This window comes from Acanthochromis polyacanthus, chromosome 14, assembly GCF_021347895.1.
Source record: "Acanthochromis polyacanthus isolate Apoly-LR-REF ecotype Palm Island chromosome 14, KAUST_Apoly_ChrSc, whole genome shotgun sequence".
Taxonomy (NCBI): Eukaryota; Metazoa; Chordata; class Actinopteri; family Pomacentridae; genus Acanthochromis; species Acanthochromis polyacanthus.
The window spans coordinates 40357189-40377155 of NC_067126.1; the positions used below are offsets into that span (position 1 = coordinate 40357189).

General features: G+C 42.1%; 2 protein-coding genes across 2 annotated transcripts; one reads left to right on the forward strand and one right to left on the reverse strand.

Moving 5' to 3' along the window:
- On the forward strand, positions 1-9744 carry gpr161a (G protein-coupled receptor 161a). The gene is made up of 6 exons (XM_022202756.2): positions 1-472; positions 2130-2520; positions 4355-5076; positions 5704-5811; positions 6323-6448; positions 6607-9744. Exons 2-6 carry the CDS (start codon positions 2177-2179, stop codon positions 6876-6878), a joined length of 1572 nt encoding a protein of 523 aa, XP_022058448.1. The 5' UTR covers positions 1-472; positions 2130-2176; the 3' UTR covers positions 6879-9744.
- Positions 9745-9798: 54 nt separating this feature from the next.
- Positions 9799-14613, reverse strand: otc (ornithine transcarbamylase). Its single transcript, XM_022202768.2, has 10 exons — positions 14232-14613; positions 14013-14145; positions 13817-13898; positions 13356-13443; positions 12983-13136; positions 12774-12896; positions 12577-12630; positions 12335-12484; positions 11181-11318; positions 9799-11043 (listed from the first exon to the last, which is right to left on the reverse strand). Exons 1-10 carry the CDS (start codon positions 14318-14320, stop codon positions 10984-10986), a joined length of 1071 nt encoding a protein of 356 aa, XP_022058460.1. The 5' UTR covers positions 14321-14613; the 3' UTR covers positions 9799-10983.
- Positions 14614-19967: the final 5354 nt, after the last annotated feature.

A 19967-nucleotide genomic window follows, 5' to 3' on the forward strand; every position in this document is an offset into this window, starting at 1 on the left:
TTAAAGAAGTACCGGTACAGACACAGGGTTTAAACACGGAGAATAGAGAATAGTCTGAGAGAAAAGAATAGTCTTTATTTATTTACAGTTATCTGATGTCTAACACTACAGACTGCACCCGGAGCTCAGGAAAACGTTCCTCTAAGCTAGCTACACCCTAACCCTACACACAGCAGCGTGATGGTTTGTTTACATGCCATGTTTTAACAAGTTCCACTTATTATAACGTGAAATGACGACATGAACACAGTTTTCCTCCACGACCACCCACACTGAAGGAGGAGGAGGAGCTGCAACTGGCCGTTTGTGATTCGGCTGATGAGGGACAAACGTTCCCAGAGTTTAGCAAACCCTCTTGGCTTTCAGGGATTTTTCTGACTCGGTTCTCTGCTAGTGGGGACACAAGGCGAGGAAGATGGAGGTCTTGTCGCCGTCGAGGGGGAAGTGGAGCCGCAGCGCCGAGCCAGAGCAGGTAAAGAACTCCGTTTAAGGGGACAATGGGAAAAAGTTGGAGCTAAACTCGGCGAACTAACGGGAGAAAGTTGGAGCTAAACTCGGCGAACTAACGGGAGAAAGATGGAGCTAAACTCGGCTAACTAACGGGAGAAAGATGGAGCTAAACTCGGCTAACTAACGGGAGAAAGTTGGCGCTAAACTCGGCTAACTAACGGGAGAAAGATGGAGCTAAACTCGGCTAACTAACGTGAGAAAGTTGGAGCTAAACTCGGCGAACTAACGTGAGAAAGTTGGAGCTAAACTCGGCTAACTAACGGGAGAAAGTTGGAGCTAAACTCGGCTAACTAACGGGAGAAAGTTGGAGCTAAACTCGGCGAACTAACGTGAGAAAGTTGGCGCTAAACTCGGCTAACTAACGGGAGAAAGTTGGAGCTAAACTCGGCTAACTAACGGGAGAAAGTTGGAGCTAAACTCGGCTAACTAACGGGAGAAAGTTGGAGCTAAACTCGGCTAACTATCGGTAGTTATTTTAGCTCACCGTTAGCTACTTACTCTTAATCTATCACTGAGTTTACCAGCGTTTAGCTTTACAGAAAGCTAAAAAAAAAGTTAAGTTTTAAAGGGATTTGTGCTGCTGTCTTCACATTCAGTTAACCAACCGAAGAAACTGACAACACTATAAATATAGCGTGCTTTTGGTGACAAAAATGTGAACAAACGAAAAGTTTTCACAGCTTGGACTGTGAACACAGAGGATTTTAGATTCTGGTGCTTTTAGTTTGGTGTAGAATAGAATAGAATAGAATTGAAAGCCTTTATTGTCATTGTATAACGAGTATACAATGCAGTTATTCAGGAACCTGACAGTAAAACAATGTGAACACAGATTCCGTGTATCTAAACGTTCTGCATGCTAAAATCCTAGTAAGTGGCTTACTGTTCACGTTTTCACATAATTACTGCTTGTACAGATGCAGGAGACCGTTATTATTGGAGCTGTAGTTAGATTTTTAAAAACTGTTTAGAAGTGTCCATATATCTGCATTATTGTGTATTATAGCATTTATTGAATGTGTGGCACAGCTTCATAAATGCTAAAAGATGTTTCTTTTTAAAATTACATAACTTTAGCATTTTAAATTTTCTAAACTTGGATAATGGATTTGTTTCTGGAGTCCAGTCTGAGCTTCTTTCCTAGATAACATGACTTGAATTAATCAGATTTTACCAGCCAATGACTGATTTTATTCAGGCTTTTTATATTTATTATTTAATATTTATTGGTTGCCTCAATATTCAAATTAAAATTCACTGTGCAGGATTTTCTTTCCTGAGTTTCACAATATAAATTCAAGCAGCCTGTTTTTATGTTTAGTTTTTTTGTTGACTTGAACTTTTAGATCAGAAAATGAATGTATTATGAATTTATTGAATTTGGGAACACCTTGGAATTACATGTTGGGAATTTCAGAGAGGTGATTTCAGACCACGTAAATCTGGACTGGTGATTTTCAAAGCGACTGTCTGAATATCTACGTCTCTGCAGCCTGTTTCTGCTTCCGTTGATTCTTTGCTTGCTGTCAAAAAGCTAAAATATTCTTCAGAGGTCTGTAAATGATTTTAGAAGTGCGGTCCTTGTTCGGTTCTGTTTCTAACCACCACCTCCTCCTCAGCATCCTCCTAGCATTGCTTCTTCTGTGCGGTGGCCCCGTCTCTCACCATGAACACCAGTAGGAACTGCTCCTCGGTGGGGAATGGCGAGGGTCTGGCTGCCCTGGAGTCGGTCTCCATCGTGACCATCACGCTCCTCGCCTGCCTGGGGAACCTGCTGATCGTGGCGACTCTTTATCGCCGGCCTTATCTGCTCACGCCCAGCAACAAGTTTGTGTTCAGCCTGACTCTGTCCAACCTGCTGCTGTCGGTGCTGGTGCTGCCGTTTGTGGCCGTGAGCTCGGTGAAGAGGGAGTGGGTGTTTGGTGTGGTGTGGTGCAACTTCACCGCTCTGCTGTACCTGCTCATCAGCTCTGCCAGCATGCTGACCCTCGGGGCTATCGCTATCGACAGGTGAGTACCAGCTTCAGTGCTGTAGGTCCTTATTTTATTGGGCCACATGAACAAAGCATGAACATACAACGTTACGGGCAGGCAGTGTGTTGTTGATTTGCTGTCTGCAGCTGGACTGAAACAGGAAAACTATGAGCTGTAAAACCGAGCAGTGAGCTGAAAGATGCAAAAACTCCCTGTTAAGGTGAAGAAAAGTACAGAACAGTCATTTCTGTTGCTTTGAGTGGCACCTTAGTGATTGATGCAGCATCATATCCAAACTTTCATCCTACCTTTAGGCAGATATAGCAGTGGAATGAGGATTAACTGGCTTGGTACCAGAATTTGTTCATGTGTCCTTGAGAATGGCAGCTTTATTGGCCAGTGGGTGTATTGAACAGTTTTTACATGTGAGCGAACACGAGATGAATGTTTGACCCTCTAAATTCAGCACGTTGAGATTTAATCAATCACAAACCATGAAAAGTGCAATTTTTCCACAGTGACGCGTCTGTCTGATAGCTTCATGCATCATTCTCTGTTTTTTCCTCTTGGCGTGATGTTTTATTTATTTAAATGATGTTTTATTCAGCTGAACACATGAAGGGAATTTTGAATCAATCTTTGTATAGTAAATGAGTCTCAATAAAGGCTGAAGCTTTGATGTGACCAGGGAGAAATTTTCATTTAATTCCTATCAAATGTCCAGTTTTTACCAAGAGAACAGTTATACCTCTGACTTCTGTTTGAATTGGGTTTATTTTTGGAAGTTTTAATCAGTATATCTGAGATTATCCCCATTGGTAAGAATATAAAAAATGAGCACAGGTGTTTTTATTCTTATGTCTCGCTGTAAACAAGACTTGACACGTAGCAAACAAGCTCATGCTCACTAACTTGACCAGAGGATGTTATTTTGGTGTTTTCCCAGCGAGGTCAGAGTGTGACCTTTAAATAAGACTGGTGAACCACACACTTCAGGCCGTGGCTTTTCTGGAGCTTTTCCAGCTCAAATAACGAGCATTAAACGGGCTTACACGCCTGCCAACATGAATGCACCATTCATCTGCAGAGCTCAGATTATTCTACTTCATTTCTACTTTTAGAAAGGAAAAATGACCACAAAACATCCGCTCACATAAAGCTGATGAGCAAACCACACTCCATTTACAAGTTTTTAATCAGACATTTTTATGAGAAATTCAGTCTTTTCTAGGTACAATCAAATATTTTATGACTCAAATAACGGTTTTGCAGTTTTAAGGTTGTTGTGTGTCGCCTACATTTCTGTGTCCGCCCGTTAAAACTAAATTACTCACTTGGGAAGTTGAACTTTGAGAAGCTGTTTTTTTTACAAATCTAACTGGCACTTGCACAGTAAAATCTGTAGCGATATCCTGCCTTAAAACTTGTTCATCAGACATTTCAGTGTTTCTGCATTTTCTGGTTTTCCTTATTTTTTGAAATTTTAAATTTAACTTTCAGCTTTGGATTTCTTGCTCAGAAAAACAGCAATTGAAATCAGCATTTTTGTTACTTTCCAAATGTTTTGAGCTGTTGAATCAGTCTTACAGGTAACACTGAGTAGCTGGACTTATTCCTGTTCAGTCAGACCGGCTGTAGTTCCTCTGTAGCATACAGTCCTCGCTGTTCTCACTGCGTCCTAATTACCCTCAGCACCTTTGGGGATTTTTGATTACAGTGCATGTTTTTGTTCTCCTGCCAAAACCCTCTTTTCTGTTCCGTTTGCAGCTTTTAGGAAAACACTTCACAGCGTTGTTTGCCTCTGTGTTACTGGATCAGAAACCTCCCTGGAGAACAGCGTTGACTTCTCGTTCTTCTCTCATGGCTGCAGGTACTACGCCGTGCTCTACCCGATGATCTACCCGATGAAGATCACAGGGAACCGGGCGGTGGTGGTCATCGCCTACGTGTGGTTCCACTCCCTGGTAGGATGTCTGCCTCCTCTGTTCAGCTGGTCCTCCTTCGAGTTCGACTGCTTCAAGAGGACGTGCGTTGCTTCTTGGCACCGAGAGCCGAGCTACACGGCCTTCTGGGTCACCTGGTGCATCCTTCCCCCCTTCTTAGTCATGCTGGCGTGTTACGGTGTCATTTTCCGTGTTGCTCGTATGAAAGCCCGTAAGGTGCACTGTGGGACGGTCGTCGTGGCCCAGGACGACGCTGCGGGAGCTCAGAGGAACGGCCGTAAGAACTCCAGCACCTCGACTTCCTCTAACGGGAGCAGACGGAGCCTGGTGTACGCGGGGAGTCAGTGTAAGGCCTTCGTCACCATCCTAGTGGTGATCGGCACCTTCCTCATGACCTGGGGGCCGTACGTCGGGGTGGTTTGCACCGAGGCTTTGTGGGGGCAGAGCGGTGTGTCTCAGGGGCTGGAGACTCTGGTGGCGTGGCTTTCTTTCTGCAGCGCCGTGTGCCACCCGCTCATTTACGGCCTGTGGAATAAAACGGTGAGGAAGGAGCTGCTGGGGATGTGCTTTGGAGATCGCTACTACAGAGAGTCGTTCGCCACGCGACAACGGACGTCCCGCCTCTTCAGCATCTCCAACAGAATCACAGGTGGGACGACGGTGACTCAGATCAGTTCAGAGGACGGTCATTCTGGGTTAGGATGCCAAATCACAGATCAGAACTCAACAGGAAACTCTGAATAGAACGATGAGCATGTTTGCAGGAACACAGTTATGATCATTAAATCTTGACGATGCCACAGCTTAGCGATGTGACTGACAGCAGCAGAAGCATCCCACATTTAGTAATCAAAGAGTGTGACATGCTGGATCACTGAGATGGTAGAAAGCATCCCGATGTCGACATGTTGAAGCCTGCAGCACACGGTAACATGTCAACAGTTGTAGTCAGATTGACTGAAGGTTAAAGGCTCCAAGGACGTCAGATTAAGGATTCCAGAAATGACAGTTTTTGTTTAACAGTGCAGATATCATTCACCAGCGTTTCTCCAGTTTACACCTATGACCTGATTTATCTGTGTTCATGTAAACATCAGATCTCTGGTATGATCCAAACCATGGTGGTGTGGGCGTAAATATTTATTTAGTAGTGTAGTAATTTAACTAGCGTACAAACAGTGGATGGTTTATATCTGTCTGTGTCGTTATACGCAGCCTGTTTAAGGTTTTCTGTGCTCTGGTCCAGTCACATAAGAAGCTGTTTGTGTTGTTTCAGACCTGGGTTTGTCTCCACACCTGACTGCCATGCTGGCTGGAGGAGGACATCTGTTGGCCCCAGAGAGCAGCACAGGAGACACCGGCTTCAGTTTCACTCAGGATTCATGTGAGTGTTTCATCCAGGAAGAAAAGAAATGGGAACAATAACCCCTGAAATGTGTCAGATCCATCCTCCTTCTACACTTTGTACTGTATACCTGATGTCTGCCTTTTCATGCTAACAGGACGTTATACAGCAGTGCTTATTTGTGTTAATTTGTAAATTAAATGAGTAAAGTGTCAAAGATGATCTCTAATTGTGATCATCATTTTAGTGGGTTTTACATCCTGAATGAAGCCTGTGTGGTTTTTTAGAAGTCAACTGTTGCTGTAAACCTGAAAACAAAGAAGAAGACAGGATTAGTGAGGTAGATGTTCTGTCATAGCCCACAGCTTGGTTCCAGCCTCACAGCGCAGGTTTCAGCTGGAGTAAAGTCATGTGTGACACAGAATGGCTCATTGTTCAGCGTATTTCTGAACATTTATGACTCTGTGTTATGAAGACGGCCCTTCCTTTCATTTTCCTCCTCTGTAAAGTGTTTGGTTGCAGTTAGCCGTGTCTCTTCGTTCCCTCGCAGGTACAGATGTGATGCTGCTGGAGAACTTCTCTACAGACGGCTCGTCTCTTCTGCAGCACCACGGGAATCCGTCCGGGAAGAGGAGGAGCTCTGTGACCTTTGAAGACCAGGTGGAGCATTCCAAAGGTATCTGTCATTTATTTCTGGGCTCCACAGGAGATTAGAGAGGAGAGAAGACACTTCATACTCACTGAGGGTTTTAGAAATGAGCTAGTCAGTCAGCAAATGACCAAACACCGTAGCTGTGAGCTTCCTCACAAACAGTTCAACGTTTCCTTCCTCAGCTGAAAACATGTCCTCAGTCCAAGTCCATGCAGAGGTCCACAAATCCCTCGACACGTTTGCCTCCTGCCTGGCGAAGGCCATCGAGAACGATGCTAAGCTCACCTTGTTTGGGGAGGGTCTGGCTCTGCCGGGGGGACTGTTCACAGCGAGGACGGCACCGAGGCCCAGATACCTGGACGGTCAGAGACTGAGGCTGGAGAGCATCGACGAAGGGATAGTCAAAGACGACAGAGATGAAGAAGAGCAGGACGTGGAGGAGAAACCCGCCTGAACACAGCAGGTCCAGTTATCTCCAGCGTTAATGAGGGCTGATGGTCTGCTCTCCCTGCATGCTACTTGAAATGATTAGAAAGAGGCACATTCTTCATCCCACTATGATGAACCAAACCTTTATTAATGTAATCAGAACTACTGTAACCTGAACGGTCCGACTGTGGGATTCATGTGTTTACTGCTATATATTATGGTCTGTTCTCAGAATAACACATGCCCCATTAGACAGTAGGAAAGAAAACATCAGTAGTTTCTGACTGACAGCACTGTGATCTGCTTCCTTTAGAAATGATTCTTTATCACATGAAGTGAAGTCCGTTTGCAGCCAGATCAGCTCCACTGAAGGCGCTTAGTCTCCAAAGCCTGCAGTCAGCAGCTGTTCTCCACAGACAGATGTTTTCACTCACTGTCTCTAATTAGACGGGTTTCTGGCCTGTGTGGGCTTCTGCAGCTCTTTCTGTTAGCTTGTTTACAGCAGTCACTGAGCAACACTGTGGACATGCATCAGTTTTACCGCTTTCCATCTCTACTCTGAATCATGTTACACTGGATGGATGGATGGGAAAGAGTTCCATGAAGTCACATCCTCTCAGTCAAAATCACAATAGTTATCCTCGCTGTGAAATTGTTTTAAAACTAAAATATGTAGAAGTTGTAAAACTAGACAAGAATGCCAGAAAGCTGTGGGGTGCCAGAGTCTGGAGTCTTGTGGTAACAGAGTGGAGGATGTGCTGCAGAAGAAGGATGTAATCACCAACCAGGAGGACGTGTGAAAACTCCACAGTAGCAGCTAACGGCTAACAGCTAACAGCTTGATATGCAGAGGAGTTGGTAACGTGAGAGTTACAAATACTCTGTGCAGCTGTGCAGGACCTTTAATGGAATAAAGACGACATTTTAAAGGGAGCAGAAAATAAATTTGTTTGTTTTCACAGTTTTGTGACTCTGATTGTAGATCTCTACTTAAACACCACGTTACACAGCAGGGAAAGAACAGGACAGACACTCAACTATGACTGAGGAAAACACCTTTTACTGAAGACATTTATGTCCCAGCAGTTAAAAAAAGGTGTACATTCTAATTAATCATGGCTGATTTCCATTGAACTGCTTCATTGACATGGTTTTAGTGTTATTCATGCAACACCAGCCATGTTTCTGTGTAACTCAACAGGAAGCTGACTTTTGAAATCATGCAGAAAAAAAACCTTAGACGTGTTTCCATCAACGGGTTTTCAGCAGATAACCTGAGAGAAGTCATCAGAAGGAGGCAGTAGAGACTATGATGCGTATGGCTGGAATAAACAGAAGCAGCTGTTTGCCATCCACCACAAAAAAACTCAAAGAAGAAACAGAACCGGCCGTCTAGGAGATAGAAATGTGGAGAGGTCTGAGGCAGAAACAGCCGATCCGTCACGTGAGTTAAACGTCCACGATGTTGGATCTTAACCCATGAAGCACGTTGACTCAAAAAGACAAAACCACCTCAAGTTAGTTAAATATCTGTTTTTTTTTCTGCATTTTTGCATTTCCATCAGCCAAGGCTGCAGGTGATAACTGCCCTCGTTTTCAGTTGATCTGTGTGTTATTTTCTAGGTTTGGTGTGTAAGATGTCAGAAAATGATGAAAAACGTCAAATCGTGTTTCTGAAAGCCTGAGATGACACCTCAGATATGTTGTTTATTCTTATCCCAAAGATAATCAGTTTACAGTCAGGAGAAAAAGAACCAAAGAAGATTTAGACTTAAAAAACAATTAAGCAAGTCTATCAAAGCTGTTTACCACTAATTGAATAGTTGACAGCTAATTAATTAAAAACTATAGCTCGATTATAATGTCAGAAATGTTCCTCATGTCTTCTTATTAATGTCTGAACAAAAACATCTCAGAACTACTACTGTAGCTTGAAATGTGATATGTCAAACAGAGGTGGAATAGTTTTCAGACAGCAATCTCAAATATCCTGAAATATTTGTGGAAAAATCTTTTTTGCATTTCAAAAGGTGCAGCTGCAAAACTAAATTGTACAAAATGAACTAAACCTCAAAATGTCTCATTTTTATGGAACCAATCAAGTTTTTAGTGGCCTTTTTAGGATTTGTTAGTATTATGGCTGTGATTGGACTAAAAGAAATTAGACTTGAAGACCCAAGAGTGGTTCTCAATGTGATTTTTCACAAACGTATGGCGTGTCCGAAAACTTTCCTCCTCCACTGAACATGTCGATGGAAACACGTCTACTGTCGGGACTGACTGAGACGCTTGAACAGAATCAACATTTTTGTGCTTTTCATGTTCCAATAGGAAGGATTAGGGTTAGGTTAACCCTTCCTCCTGCAGTGCATGCTGGGATAGCTCCAATAGGAATGAATGGGAACAGGAAACCAGCCCTGGTCTGCTGGCTGACATGAATGAGGAACCTGCAGAGTGAGATGATGATGTGTTGGGTTAGTCCTTCCATTTCATGATCACCTGTACCTGTGGACTTTCACAGTAATTGCACTTGAACATACGTGTTCTTTCACTACATGCCAGAGGAGGTGGTGGTTCCCATTTATTAGCAATGAAGACCAAATGAGGAAAATGGATTCACTCATGAATACAAACAGCCCAGAAACAGAAGCTGTAAATACCCAGTGGTACGTGTACTTCTATTTATCCTCCAACAGTCCTTTAGTATTAGAGAAGAAGGAGCTCTGAGAGGAGAGGTTGTTCTCCATGGAGCCGGTGCTTCAGTCTTACCTCGTATTTTCATGTTATGTTTGAACAGGTACTACTTTTATCAGAAAAACAAAGATGTGATGTAACCTTTGATTTTTGCTATACAGTAGTACAAATATTTGCATTAAAGCTTTGTATTAAGATTCTTCCGTTAGTTTTTTACATAAAACATTTATTCTGTGTGTCTGCTGTGGTGGAGGGTTTGGAGCTTTACTTTGTCACATTTCTCTTTTTTAAAAAAAGAAAAATAACCTCATTTGGAAACGATTACTGTTGTTCTGAAAGCATTTCTCTTCTAAGCATTAAAGACATTTCTGTCCACTGCAGGGAAACAACTGAAGTTTTGAAGATGGTGCTTCAAGTTGAATGTAAACCTCATCAACTATAACTGCTGTTATTTTTTGTCTAGATGTGCTAGTTGCTACATCAAAACATGAATCAAATGAAACCTTTTCAATTTCCTTACAGAGTTTCATTAGTTCAACATCTGTAAAATATTTTAAAGGATAGGTTTAGATTTTTTTGTTGTGACCTGAACATTACAGTGTTTTCTGTAGTTATTCCTGGTCAGAGAACCCCTCTATATAATTATAGAGGGGTTCTCTGACTGTAAGTGATCACAGGCCTTCATCTGTATCAAAAATGTTTGTCAAATCTGTTGTAGAAAACGTATTTATGAGGCTATTTGTACACAAGAAGAATTGTGGATTTGCCCTCCAAACATTTCAGGTTTCACTCTTTGATGAGGACAAGTAAAATCTATCATGGAAGGCCATGTCTCAGATGGTCAATGATTAGCTTGAAACAAACGGTCCTACACTGCTCTGTTCATAGCTGACCATTCTATCACAGCGTGCTATATTCTACAATTTCATTTAGCAGACGCTTTTGTCCAAAGCACCGTACGACGACGTATATCAAGAGTTAGTATGCAATGATAGTGATAAATGCAGCCCATTTTCTGATTATCAGTATCTGATTTAAAAAGGCGCTACTTTGGCTCTGATCCTTTATCTGGCTGTGGTCGCTCTGTCTTCTGGACGGATTTGATTGGTCATACGTCACCAATAAAATACAAAATTTTACAAGATTTTGTTGATACAAAAACAAAGTTTTCTGTTAGTTTGTGTTCTTCCAAGTTTAACTCCAAGATTTTAAATACTTTCATTTACTGCAAATGAATATCTCACTAATAATCATTATCAGCCTTAAAAACCCACAAACAGCCCTCTATACTGGACCACTACAGTCCTGTTCCCCCTTCTATAAATCTGCTTGTGGCCTTCTACCTGGACAGGTTTTGTTGGAGCTCATCAACAAACATTTTGGGTAAGTGCACTTTAATCTGGATGGATGACACTGAGTGTTTTAAACACCTGAAGTTAAAACTTCATCACAGGCATCTGTGGAGCGTAGTCCGTCAGAAGAGAAACCATTAGACCCTGAAAGAGAAGACGGTTGAGACAATCAGCAAACAGAAATTCAAACTGGAAGCAAAGACGATTCCAGCAGGATTAACTAAAACCTACACTGGTGTTAAACTGCACATTAAATACTCGTGTTTCAGCAGATTACCCACCATGATGGTCCACTTCCTGTTCTCAGCCTCAGGGAAGACGAGGGAGCGGGATGAGTAGAACACCTGATCATCCACCTCCTCCATTTTCCGAGGGAGACAGTGCAGGAAGGTCCAGTCTGGTTTGGCCACGCTTCCAGTCTGAAATGGACCAGCAACCAGATCATGGAGTTAAAACCAGCTTCAGCAGCAACGTGTCTAGACACAAACAAACACCTAGTAAACGTTTGCTTCTTGGGATAGAGCCACACTCAGACACCGATGTGTAGTTGCTGTTATTTTACTGCTTTTCTAGTTGACTGGGAGACTCCACTGCAAACAGTCGCTGCAGGTCATATTCTGTATCATATTTGGAGTGCAGCTGCTTGAACTGTCTGGTCACACTCATTCTGAGCTGCCTGCATGCAGACTTGTGTAGATGGGTAAAAGAGACTATTAAGAACTCACTAAATGTGAGATGACAAAATTTATATCAGACAGATGCTAGCAGCCGCCTTTGTACATGAAAAGTACAGTAGAACACTGACTTTATATTACTTATAGAAGCAAAAATCTTCTTTGTGCAGCTTTGTGTATAGTATCACCTTCTCCCTTACTGTACAATTAAATGTACCGTGAAAAGCATTCCATAAAAAAAAGTTACATGGAGTTTGCAGAAGGTTAAACGCGATTGTTTTGTTTCAAGATGGAGATGTTGAATTGAGTGAGTGAATGAGTTTGTTAGCGCCTTTCATACATGTATTCCTTTGCATTTATCTGGCATCATCTAAACAATTCAGCTTCATGTCTGAATGAAAGCCTGGTCAGGACTCTGTAAAAACTGATGGAAATCTTACTAGATCAGATCCAGAAACCAACACAAGTGTGAACTGAGTGGACTTGAACAAATCTCTAGATGTAGTCTAACAAATAGCTAACATATGTAGGAACCGTGATTCTGTGTCAGTGGTGGAAATGTCTGAATGAAACATGAGGAACATTACTGTAAAAGTGATGCCAGAATTATCAAGCCCATAATATTATGTATGCCGTGTTTCAAAAGGGGTTATAGTGGAGGAAAAGCAGCAGCTAGCTTCTTTAAAACTCTACTGGTGTCCTGACTTCTAAAACAGGTTATAGACACAGGCAAAAAAAAGTAAAATAACATCCCTCTTTACCTGCATAGTAATCTGGTAACCTTTGAAGTCTTCGAGCCTCTTTTTCTTCTCGTCTTCCTGTCCCATGCTGACCCAGGTATCAGTGACCAAAACGTTGCTGCCGTGGGCGGCCTCCATTGGATCAGAGGTCAGAACAAGCTGGGTCCCATGCTGAGACAGAAAGATTATTTCATTCATTTATTCATAATAATAATAATAATAGGAAGCACAGAATCTTTTATGACGCCGAGAGAGGATCTCACCTGCTTGGAGAGTTTTTGTGCCTCATGAATAATACTCTGTTCTGGCTCGTACCCCTGGGAATAACGACAGTTTTATTTTAGTGTCATGAGAAGTGCAGAGAGGAGAAGATAAAGGTTGCATTAGTATCTGCAAACTGCAAAACAAGAATGGACAAACAGGACATTAACACAGTAAAAGAACAGGACATAATATGAACCTTTGGCGTAGCAATCCTGAGATGAACTCCCAGTTTGGCTGCAGTCATCATAAAGGAGTGGAGGACATTGTTCCCATCTCCAATCCAGCTCACTGTCAGTCCAGTCAGAGATCCATAATGCTCCTACAAGTGAGTTTCAGTAACTTAGAAGGCTCAGCATCATTACCATACACTGGATAAAATGGTGGTATAATGAGGGCTAAGAGTACTTGTAAAGTGAGGAAGTCAGCCAGAATCTGGATGGGGTGATAGAGGTCAGACAGACCGTTGATGATGGGGATGGAAGCCTCCTTTTCCAGCTCCTCCAGTGTCAAGTGGCTGTACACTCTGGCCAAGACAATATCACAGAGTCCTGAGAGCACCCTGTGGTGAAAGTTAGGAGATCAACTGTAAAAACACACAATAATTACACACATCACAGAAGACCTTTGTTGACCTAAACTATCTTTAGTACGACATGTAAAGGTTGTTTGTTCATATTTCATTGGATAAACAAAGATAACTAAGAAGAATCGTGTACAATAGACATCGAAATGAGACAGATATTTCTTCTTAAAGTGAAATCATAATTATAAGACTCACCTAGCTGTGTCTGTGCAGCTTTCATTCACTCCCAGATGGATGTCCTGTGAGGTGAGGAAGCAGGGATGTCCACCAAGCAAAGCAAAACCTGTTCATAGAGCAAATTTAGTTTCTCTAAAAATCAACGAATGCAAGCAAATGAGCACACAGAAAAATACACACATTGAGGTGTAGTAGTACAGGGAGAAACAGGAGTGAAAGGAGTTGTTCAGTGTTTTGTTAAAGGTTTGCACTGAAAGTCGCTTCTCAGCAGTTCCTTTGTGTCTGTACTAACAATGACTGATGAATGAGATCATCCCAGCTAACAGCACCAGGACACGTTTTTAGAAATTAAAGAAGAATCCATGCATGCAGCTCATCTGTGTAAACTTTAAACAAATATAATACTTACAGGTTTTTAGCCTGCAGTCAGCATTATTCTGTCTAATTCACTGAGCTACATGTGGGTTCCAAACTCACACCTGTTTCTGTGGACATTCTTGTTCTGGTGCTCCTCTTCTCAAATATCATAGCAATCGACTTTCCTTGCAGAAGAGGCAGATACTGAAATAGAAATGACAGCTAGCTGTCTTAAAAGGGACAAACAGGGGACACAAACTAAAACAGGAGATGTCTAACAAACAGTGGAGTTAGCACTTGTTAGCTAAAGTTATTCACCTGTTTTTCATGCTTGATGCGATGCTTGAGGTCTGCTGACACCCACAGCAGCCGCTTGATTTCATCTGAGCTGAAGTCTTTCAGGGTCAGACAGCTGCGCCCTTTTAAAGCCACCGAATCAAGAGAAGCAGAGCTGGGAAAGCAGCAAGTAGAGGCATGAGTTCTTCTACAGCTGACACAACGTGGCTTTTAATACAGTAGAAGTCTGGATTCTCTTACCCAAACCCTCGTGCTGCTGCTGCACAGCTTTGAAGAGACTGCAAACATTTGAAAACGTTAGTGTTGACAGACAACAGCCTGGGAAACATCGTGCCTCAAAGAAAATCCAGTGTGAACGTAAAGCTGTGTGACTGTTTCATCAGCAAGAAGCAGCTTTCACTCCCTGGACGCCTGGAGGTGTGGCTCTCTGACAGGAGAGGCGTGGCTTTATGGCAGGAGAGGCGTGGCTTTATGGCAGGAGAGGCGTGGCTTTCTAATTCTAATGATATTTTCATTGCTTTAAATATTTTTTTTCCTTGTTTAATATGTGCAGTAAGTAAGTTTTCTGACAAAAATCAGTTTTCACCACCAACAAAATCCAAAAAAAGTCACTAAAGCAAAAAAAAAAAAAAAAAGGGGGGATGCATAGACTGTATATGTCCTTATTGTACAACCTGTGGTAGCATTACTCTCAGATTCTTTGGGAAATCTTCTTCTAGTACTAGCATTGAATCAGAATCAACATTGCTTTTAGAAGTGAATTTTAATGTAATGATAATAATAATGATTAAAATTATGGGAATAAGCTTTCTGACTATCTATTTTAATCATAGACTGTACAATAATATACAGTCCATGATTTTATTCGCTAAGCATCATGGATAAGCCTAGCTATAGGGTTGCTAGGCAACACTCCTTCTTGACCTGGTAGTGGCAACCTGCAGGAGAAAAGAACATTTGTGGAATCATTTTTCTTTTCACGCACGTTGTGTCTCAAGTCATTTTAAACGAGTCAGTAGGTATGTAAAAACTGTTCAGTCCGGGGGGGGGGCCTTAGCTCCATTCCTACAAGAAAAAAAAAAATAGCGCAAGATGCTGAACGGCCCGGGATGAAAATGTTTGTTTTGTCACCGGCAAAAGCTGACACAAATTTTATCTAGCTGTATTCATCTTTGAAACTACTACAAATCAGTAGAATATACAAAGTGATACTGGATAATAGCTCGGAAGAAATAAGGCTGTTTTCACCGACCAAAGCGCTACGTTTCAGCGGATTAATATTCATGTTATTAGGCCACAGGTGAATGTTGAATGTTTTTAACGGTTCACTTATGATAAGAGTTTTAAAGTATCCTTTTAGCAATATGATTTTAAGTGTTTTGTTATTCCAGAGTCATTAATACGCTGCCCACCTCTATAAATATGTTTAAAGTGACTATTCGTGTATTTTTTACCTGTCGCTAACTAGGTAACTCCACAGGTACAGCTAGCTAGCTTAGCTTCCTCCTGCCTCCCTCTAACCCAGCCTTTAGCTCTGCTCGGTCAGCCTGAGCAGAGCTGCCCGGTGAGGAGCAGCTGTCAGCGGGGTAAAGGTGGGTGGAGATGACGGGGCAGACAGGTGTGGACATACCTGGTGAGGATCCTTCCTTCACTACTGCTAACTTATAGCCCGGGGTTTCATGATTTCTTACCTGTACTTACCTGTCTTACCTTCTGATAACGGCAGTAAACCTGTTGCTATTTCTGTCTTCTGTAAATGGCTTGAGGTCTGACAGCAGGTTGGGGTTTATCTGGTGTTAAGTTGGAGCTCTGCAGCTGCTTCCTGTCAGAGGAAAGATCAACCACGTATGTCTTCAGAAACAGGAGCTGTCTTCACGTTTGGAAAGAGCAGTTTTGCTGATAATGTGCCAAGCAAGTTCTGGTTGAAGAATGACCGTCCAGTGCACCTGTCCTGTGGAGGAGAGCACACTGCAGTCATCACAGGTACACTCACCTGCATGCTTTAATGAGGAATGCTGACTTTATTTACTGATGGATGCAGTCTAAATTATTTCTAGTCCAGTCAAACTTACATCTCTGAAATGATTTACAGAAAATGGGAGGCTGCTCATGTTTGGTGGGAATAATTTGGGCCAACTGGGGCTGAGGCTGGAGTCAGCTGCAAGCAGACCGTGTTCTGTGAAAGGTAGGGAGCTTTACACTGAGGATGCTCCTGCTCACTATTTCTACTGCGTCTGTATTTTTTTTAGAGCTAATTATATGTGCTTGTGATTATTGTTGGGTCTGGTAACTGTTTCAGCTCTTCTTTGCATATAAATGGATATACAGGGAGGGGGGGGCATAAGTTTCCATACATGGGAAAAATAAACATTATGTGTTGGACAACCGTTCTTATTTATATAATGTGCTCCATATGATTACCATTGTTTGCTGATGAACTTGCATTAGTTGAAGTTCTGCTTGTGATGGCGTTGGTGAAACGTTCCTGGAGATGATTTATGTCTCGTATCTTCACCTGATACACCATGGCCTTTAGGTGCCCCCAAAGATGGCGTCAAACGCATCTTCTATGGAATCTGAAACATAAAAAACATACTCTAAACATTTTCCTACGTATGAAAACTTACAGCCCATCCTGTAGACTGAATAAGCCCTAATTTGGTATTTTGGGGTAAATCTTAGTTGCTATGACAACCGTACATTTCTTTTCAGCCTTGAAGTCTGAGAAGGTGAAGCTTGCTGCTTGTGGGAGAGATCACACAATTGTCTGCACATGTAAGATGATGAATAACATTAAACGTGACAGGTTGGCCCAGAGTGCTTGTTGTTGTTCTATTTCAGCAGGTTTGTGTGTTTCTAGGTGGGGGCGGTGTGTACAGTGCTGGCAGTAACCAGACCGGGCAACTCGGTTTGAGCCACTGCAGCAACACCACCTCCTTTCACCTGCTGCAGCCGTTCTGTGACTGGGCTCCAATCAAAATGCTTTCTGCAGGATGCAACACCTCAGCTGCCTTAACAGGTCTGAACAACCAGAATGGAATAAGTTTCCCATGCTAGCCACGATTCAAGGTGGAAACGTTCACATTATATTTTTATGGCTTTAGAGTGTTCTTACTCTGTGTGTTTGGTAGAGGACGGGAGGCTTTTCATGTGGGGAGACAACTCTGTGGGTCAGATCGGTTTAGGGAATGAGGGATTTGCAGCAGAACCCAGAGAGGTGATGGTTGGAGAACAGGTGATATGGGTCTCCTGTGGGAACCACCACTCAGCCTTCGTCACAGGTACGACACAGTCACCCAGAGTGTTTGTTTCACAGATCTTCAGATACCAGTCATGGAATTTACTGTGCTGCGAATGCTGTCTGGGCTTTGTTCCAGTGCACGGTGATCTCTACACGTTCGGTGAGAGTGCAAATGGAAGACTTGGCCTCCAGGTGGAGCAGCTGTCCAATCACAGAGTCCCTCAGCAGGTCCAAGGCATTCTGGGTAGAGTCGTTCAGGTGTCCTGTGGAGGGGAGCACACTGTGGCACTGACAGGTACATCAACAGGACAGAATACTTTTAATTTTATGTTTTTAGATCCTCTCATTTTCACTAAACATGTTTAATCTGCTAGCCTGTTGATCGTAGTGGAAGAAGAATTCAGATTGTCTACGTAATCAAAATGTTGGTGTTAAAATGTGAAGCGTCCGCCCTTCCATTATCTACACACCGCCTAATCCTCATTAGGTTCACAGGGCTGACACCTGGACAGGTAACAGTCTATCACAGGTTCACCTGGACAGGTAACAGTGTGAGTGAGTGTGAGAATCATGAAAGACACAGTAAGGGATCACTGCTTTCAGTCGAGGAAAATTGCCACCATGTAAGGAACTTTTATGAAGTAGGTCTTAGTAGGTAGGTCCTTTTTTAGTTAGTAGCTCTTTTTTCTGTTAAATTCAGGACAAACATACAGAAGTAGAACATCGACTTGAGTACAAGTACTTCAAACTTCAGTACAGTAGTTGAATAAATGTGCTGTTGGCTGTGATTAGTGCGGTCGTCTGCTTCTCTGTGTGTTTTGCTGTGCCAGGGGACGACGTGTACACGTTTGGCAGAGGTCAACACGGTCAGCTCGGACACGGAACTTTCCTCTTTGAAGTTCATTTGCCAAAAGCGCTGGAGCACTTCTGCAGCAGCATCAAACACGTCTGCTGTGGAGAGAACCACACGGCTGTGATCACAAGTAAGACGTCTGAAGTTCCCTCTAGTCGCTGTCATAGTTAATAAAAAGTGTAATGCATGGAGCTCTGCATGTTTTCTGTATTTCAGATGTAAAGAAGGCCCAGAATGTTTTTTGTATTTGAATGGATTAAACTCTAGCTTCTTCTTTAGATCCCCAGTGGAAATCCAAATATAGTCGTCTGCTTTGCTGCTTCTTAGCCAGTCAAGAAAACACTTTTTTTGGTTTGTTAGTCGACTGTTCAGTCTAAATGTAAGGAAAAAGTACAAATTTTCCAAGAAATTTTGTTCAAGTTGTGAGCCAAAACGGTTTCCAACAAAAGCAATCCAAGGATGTGTCCAATAAATGTACACTTAGGTAAGATTTATTAAGTACTACTCATTTCAGCAGAACAGCAGAACAAACCCTCATTCCTGCTTCAATAATTCATAATTCAAAGGTTTTATTATTCTGTATTTGCTCAGTGTGCAATAAAGTGCAGCATGAAGAATTAAACAGGAAAGCATAAATATACGTGACCTTAAAATGCTAAAATATGTATTCTCCTGGAGTCAGTGGCTTTCTTTATTTATAGAAAGGGAAATGCTGAAGGAGTGATTGGATGTCTTGTGCTTTTAATGCATCCTTCTGCTTTTCCTCAGACAGCGGGCTGCTTTACACATTTGGTGACGACCGACATGGAAAACTGGGGTTAGGGGAGGAGAACTTCATCAACCGGTTCAGCCCGACACTCTGCACACGTTTCCTGCAGCACAGCGTTCAGTCAGTAAGTGAAGGTGATGCTCAGAGGACGTCTGTCTGCCGCAGTTTGACGTTTTAATCTCTCTTAATTTCTCTGACATGTCTTAGAAAGTTTCCAGAAGCAACGACCTCCTGGCCTTATAACGTACTAAAAAATGTTTTATTTCTGAGTGTTTGGTATTTTTACTGCCCCCTGCCTACGTTAAACGGTGACATCAGTTATGTTTTTTACTTTATATGCATATCAACGACATGTGAGACGGTGAATTGTAGGATTTTCTAAGTGTTTGCTCAGATCTTTAGTAGAAGTCACTGACTCGCAAAGATTTCTCTAAATTTATAATTTAATTTAAAACCAGTGTTTTTGTGATTCATTAGTCCAGTCATCCAGTATATGTACATAATCAAATTAATTCAGTTTACATTAATCAGAAATTATTAAGTACAGGTGGGAATTATCTCATAAATATCCATAGATTTATGTTTTCAATGAAGAATTTTAGGATATTTACGCCACCAGTCAGAAGTCTGAACACACCTTTTCATTCTGTGTTTTTTATTATTTTCTACATTGTAAATTAATACTGAAGGCATCAAAATGATAAAAGAATGCATATGGAATTATGCTGTACACAAAAAATGTGAATATTCAGTTTTAATCTCCAATGTAGGAAATAATAGAAATAAATAAAATAATGCATTGAATGAGAAGGTTTGTCCAGACTTTTGACTGGGAGTGTATTTCCAACCAGAAATCAACAACAACAATAACAATGTTATTGGGGCGGCATGGCTCAGTGGGTGGAGTGTCCGTCTTGTAACTGGAAGGTTTCTGGTTCGATCCTCGGCTCATCGTGCTCATGTCGAGGTGTCCCTGAGTAAGACCCCAAACCCCTAATTGCTCCTGGTGGGTTGTGGTTAGCGCCTTGCATGGCAGTTCAGTGTGTGAATGTGACGTATCATGTAAAGCGCTTTGGATAAAAGCTCTATATAAATACAACCATTTACCACATC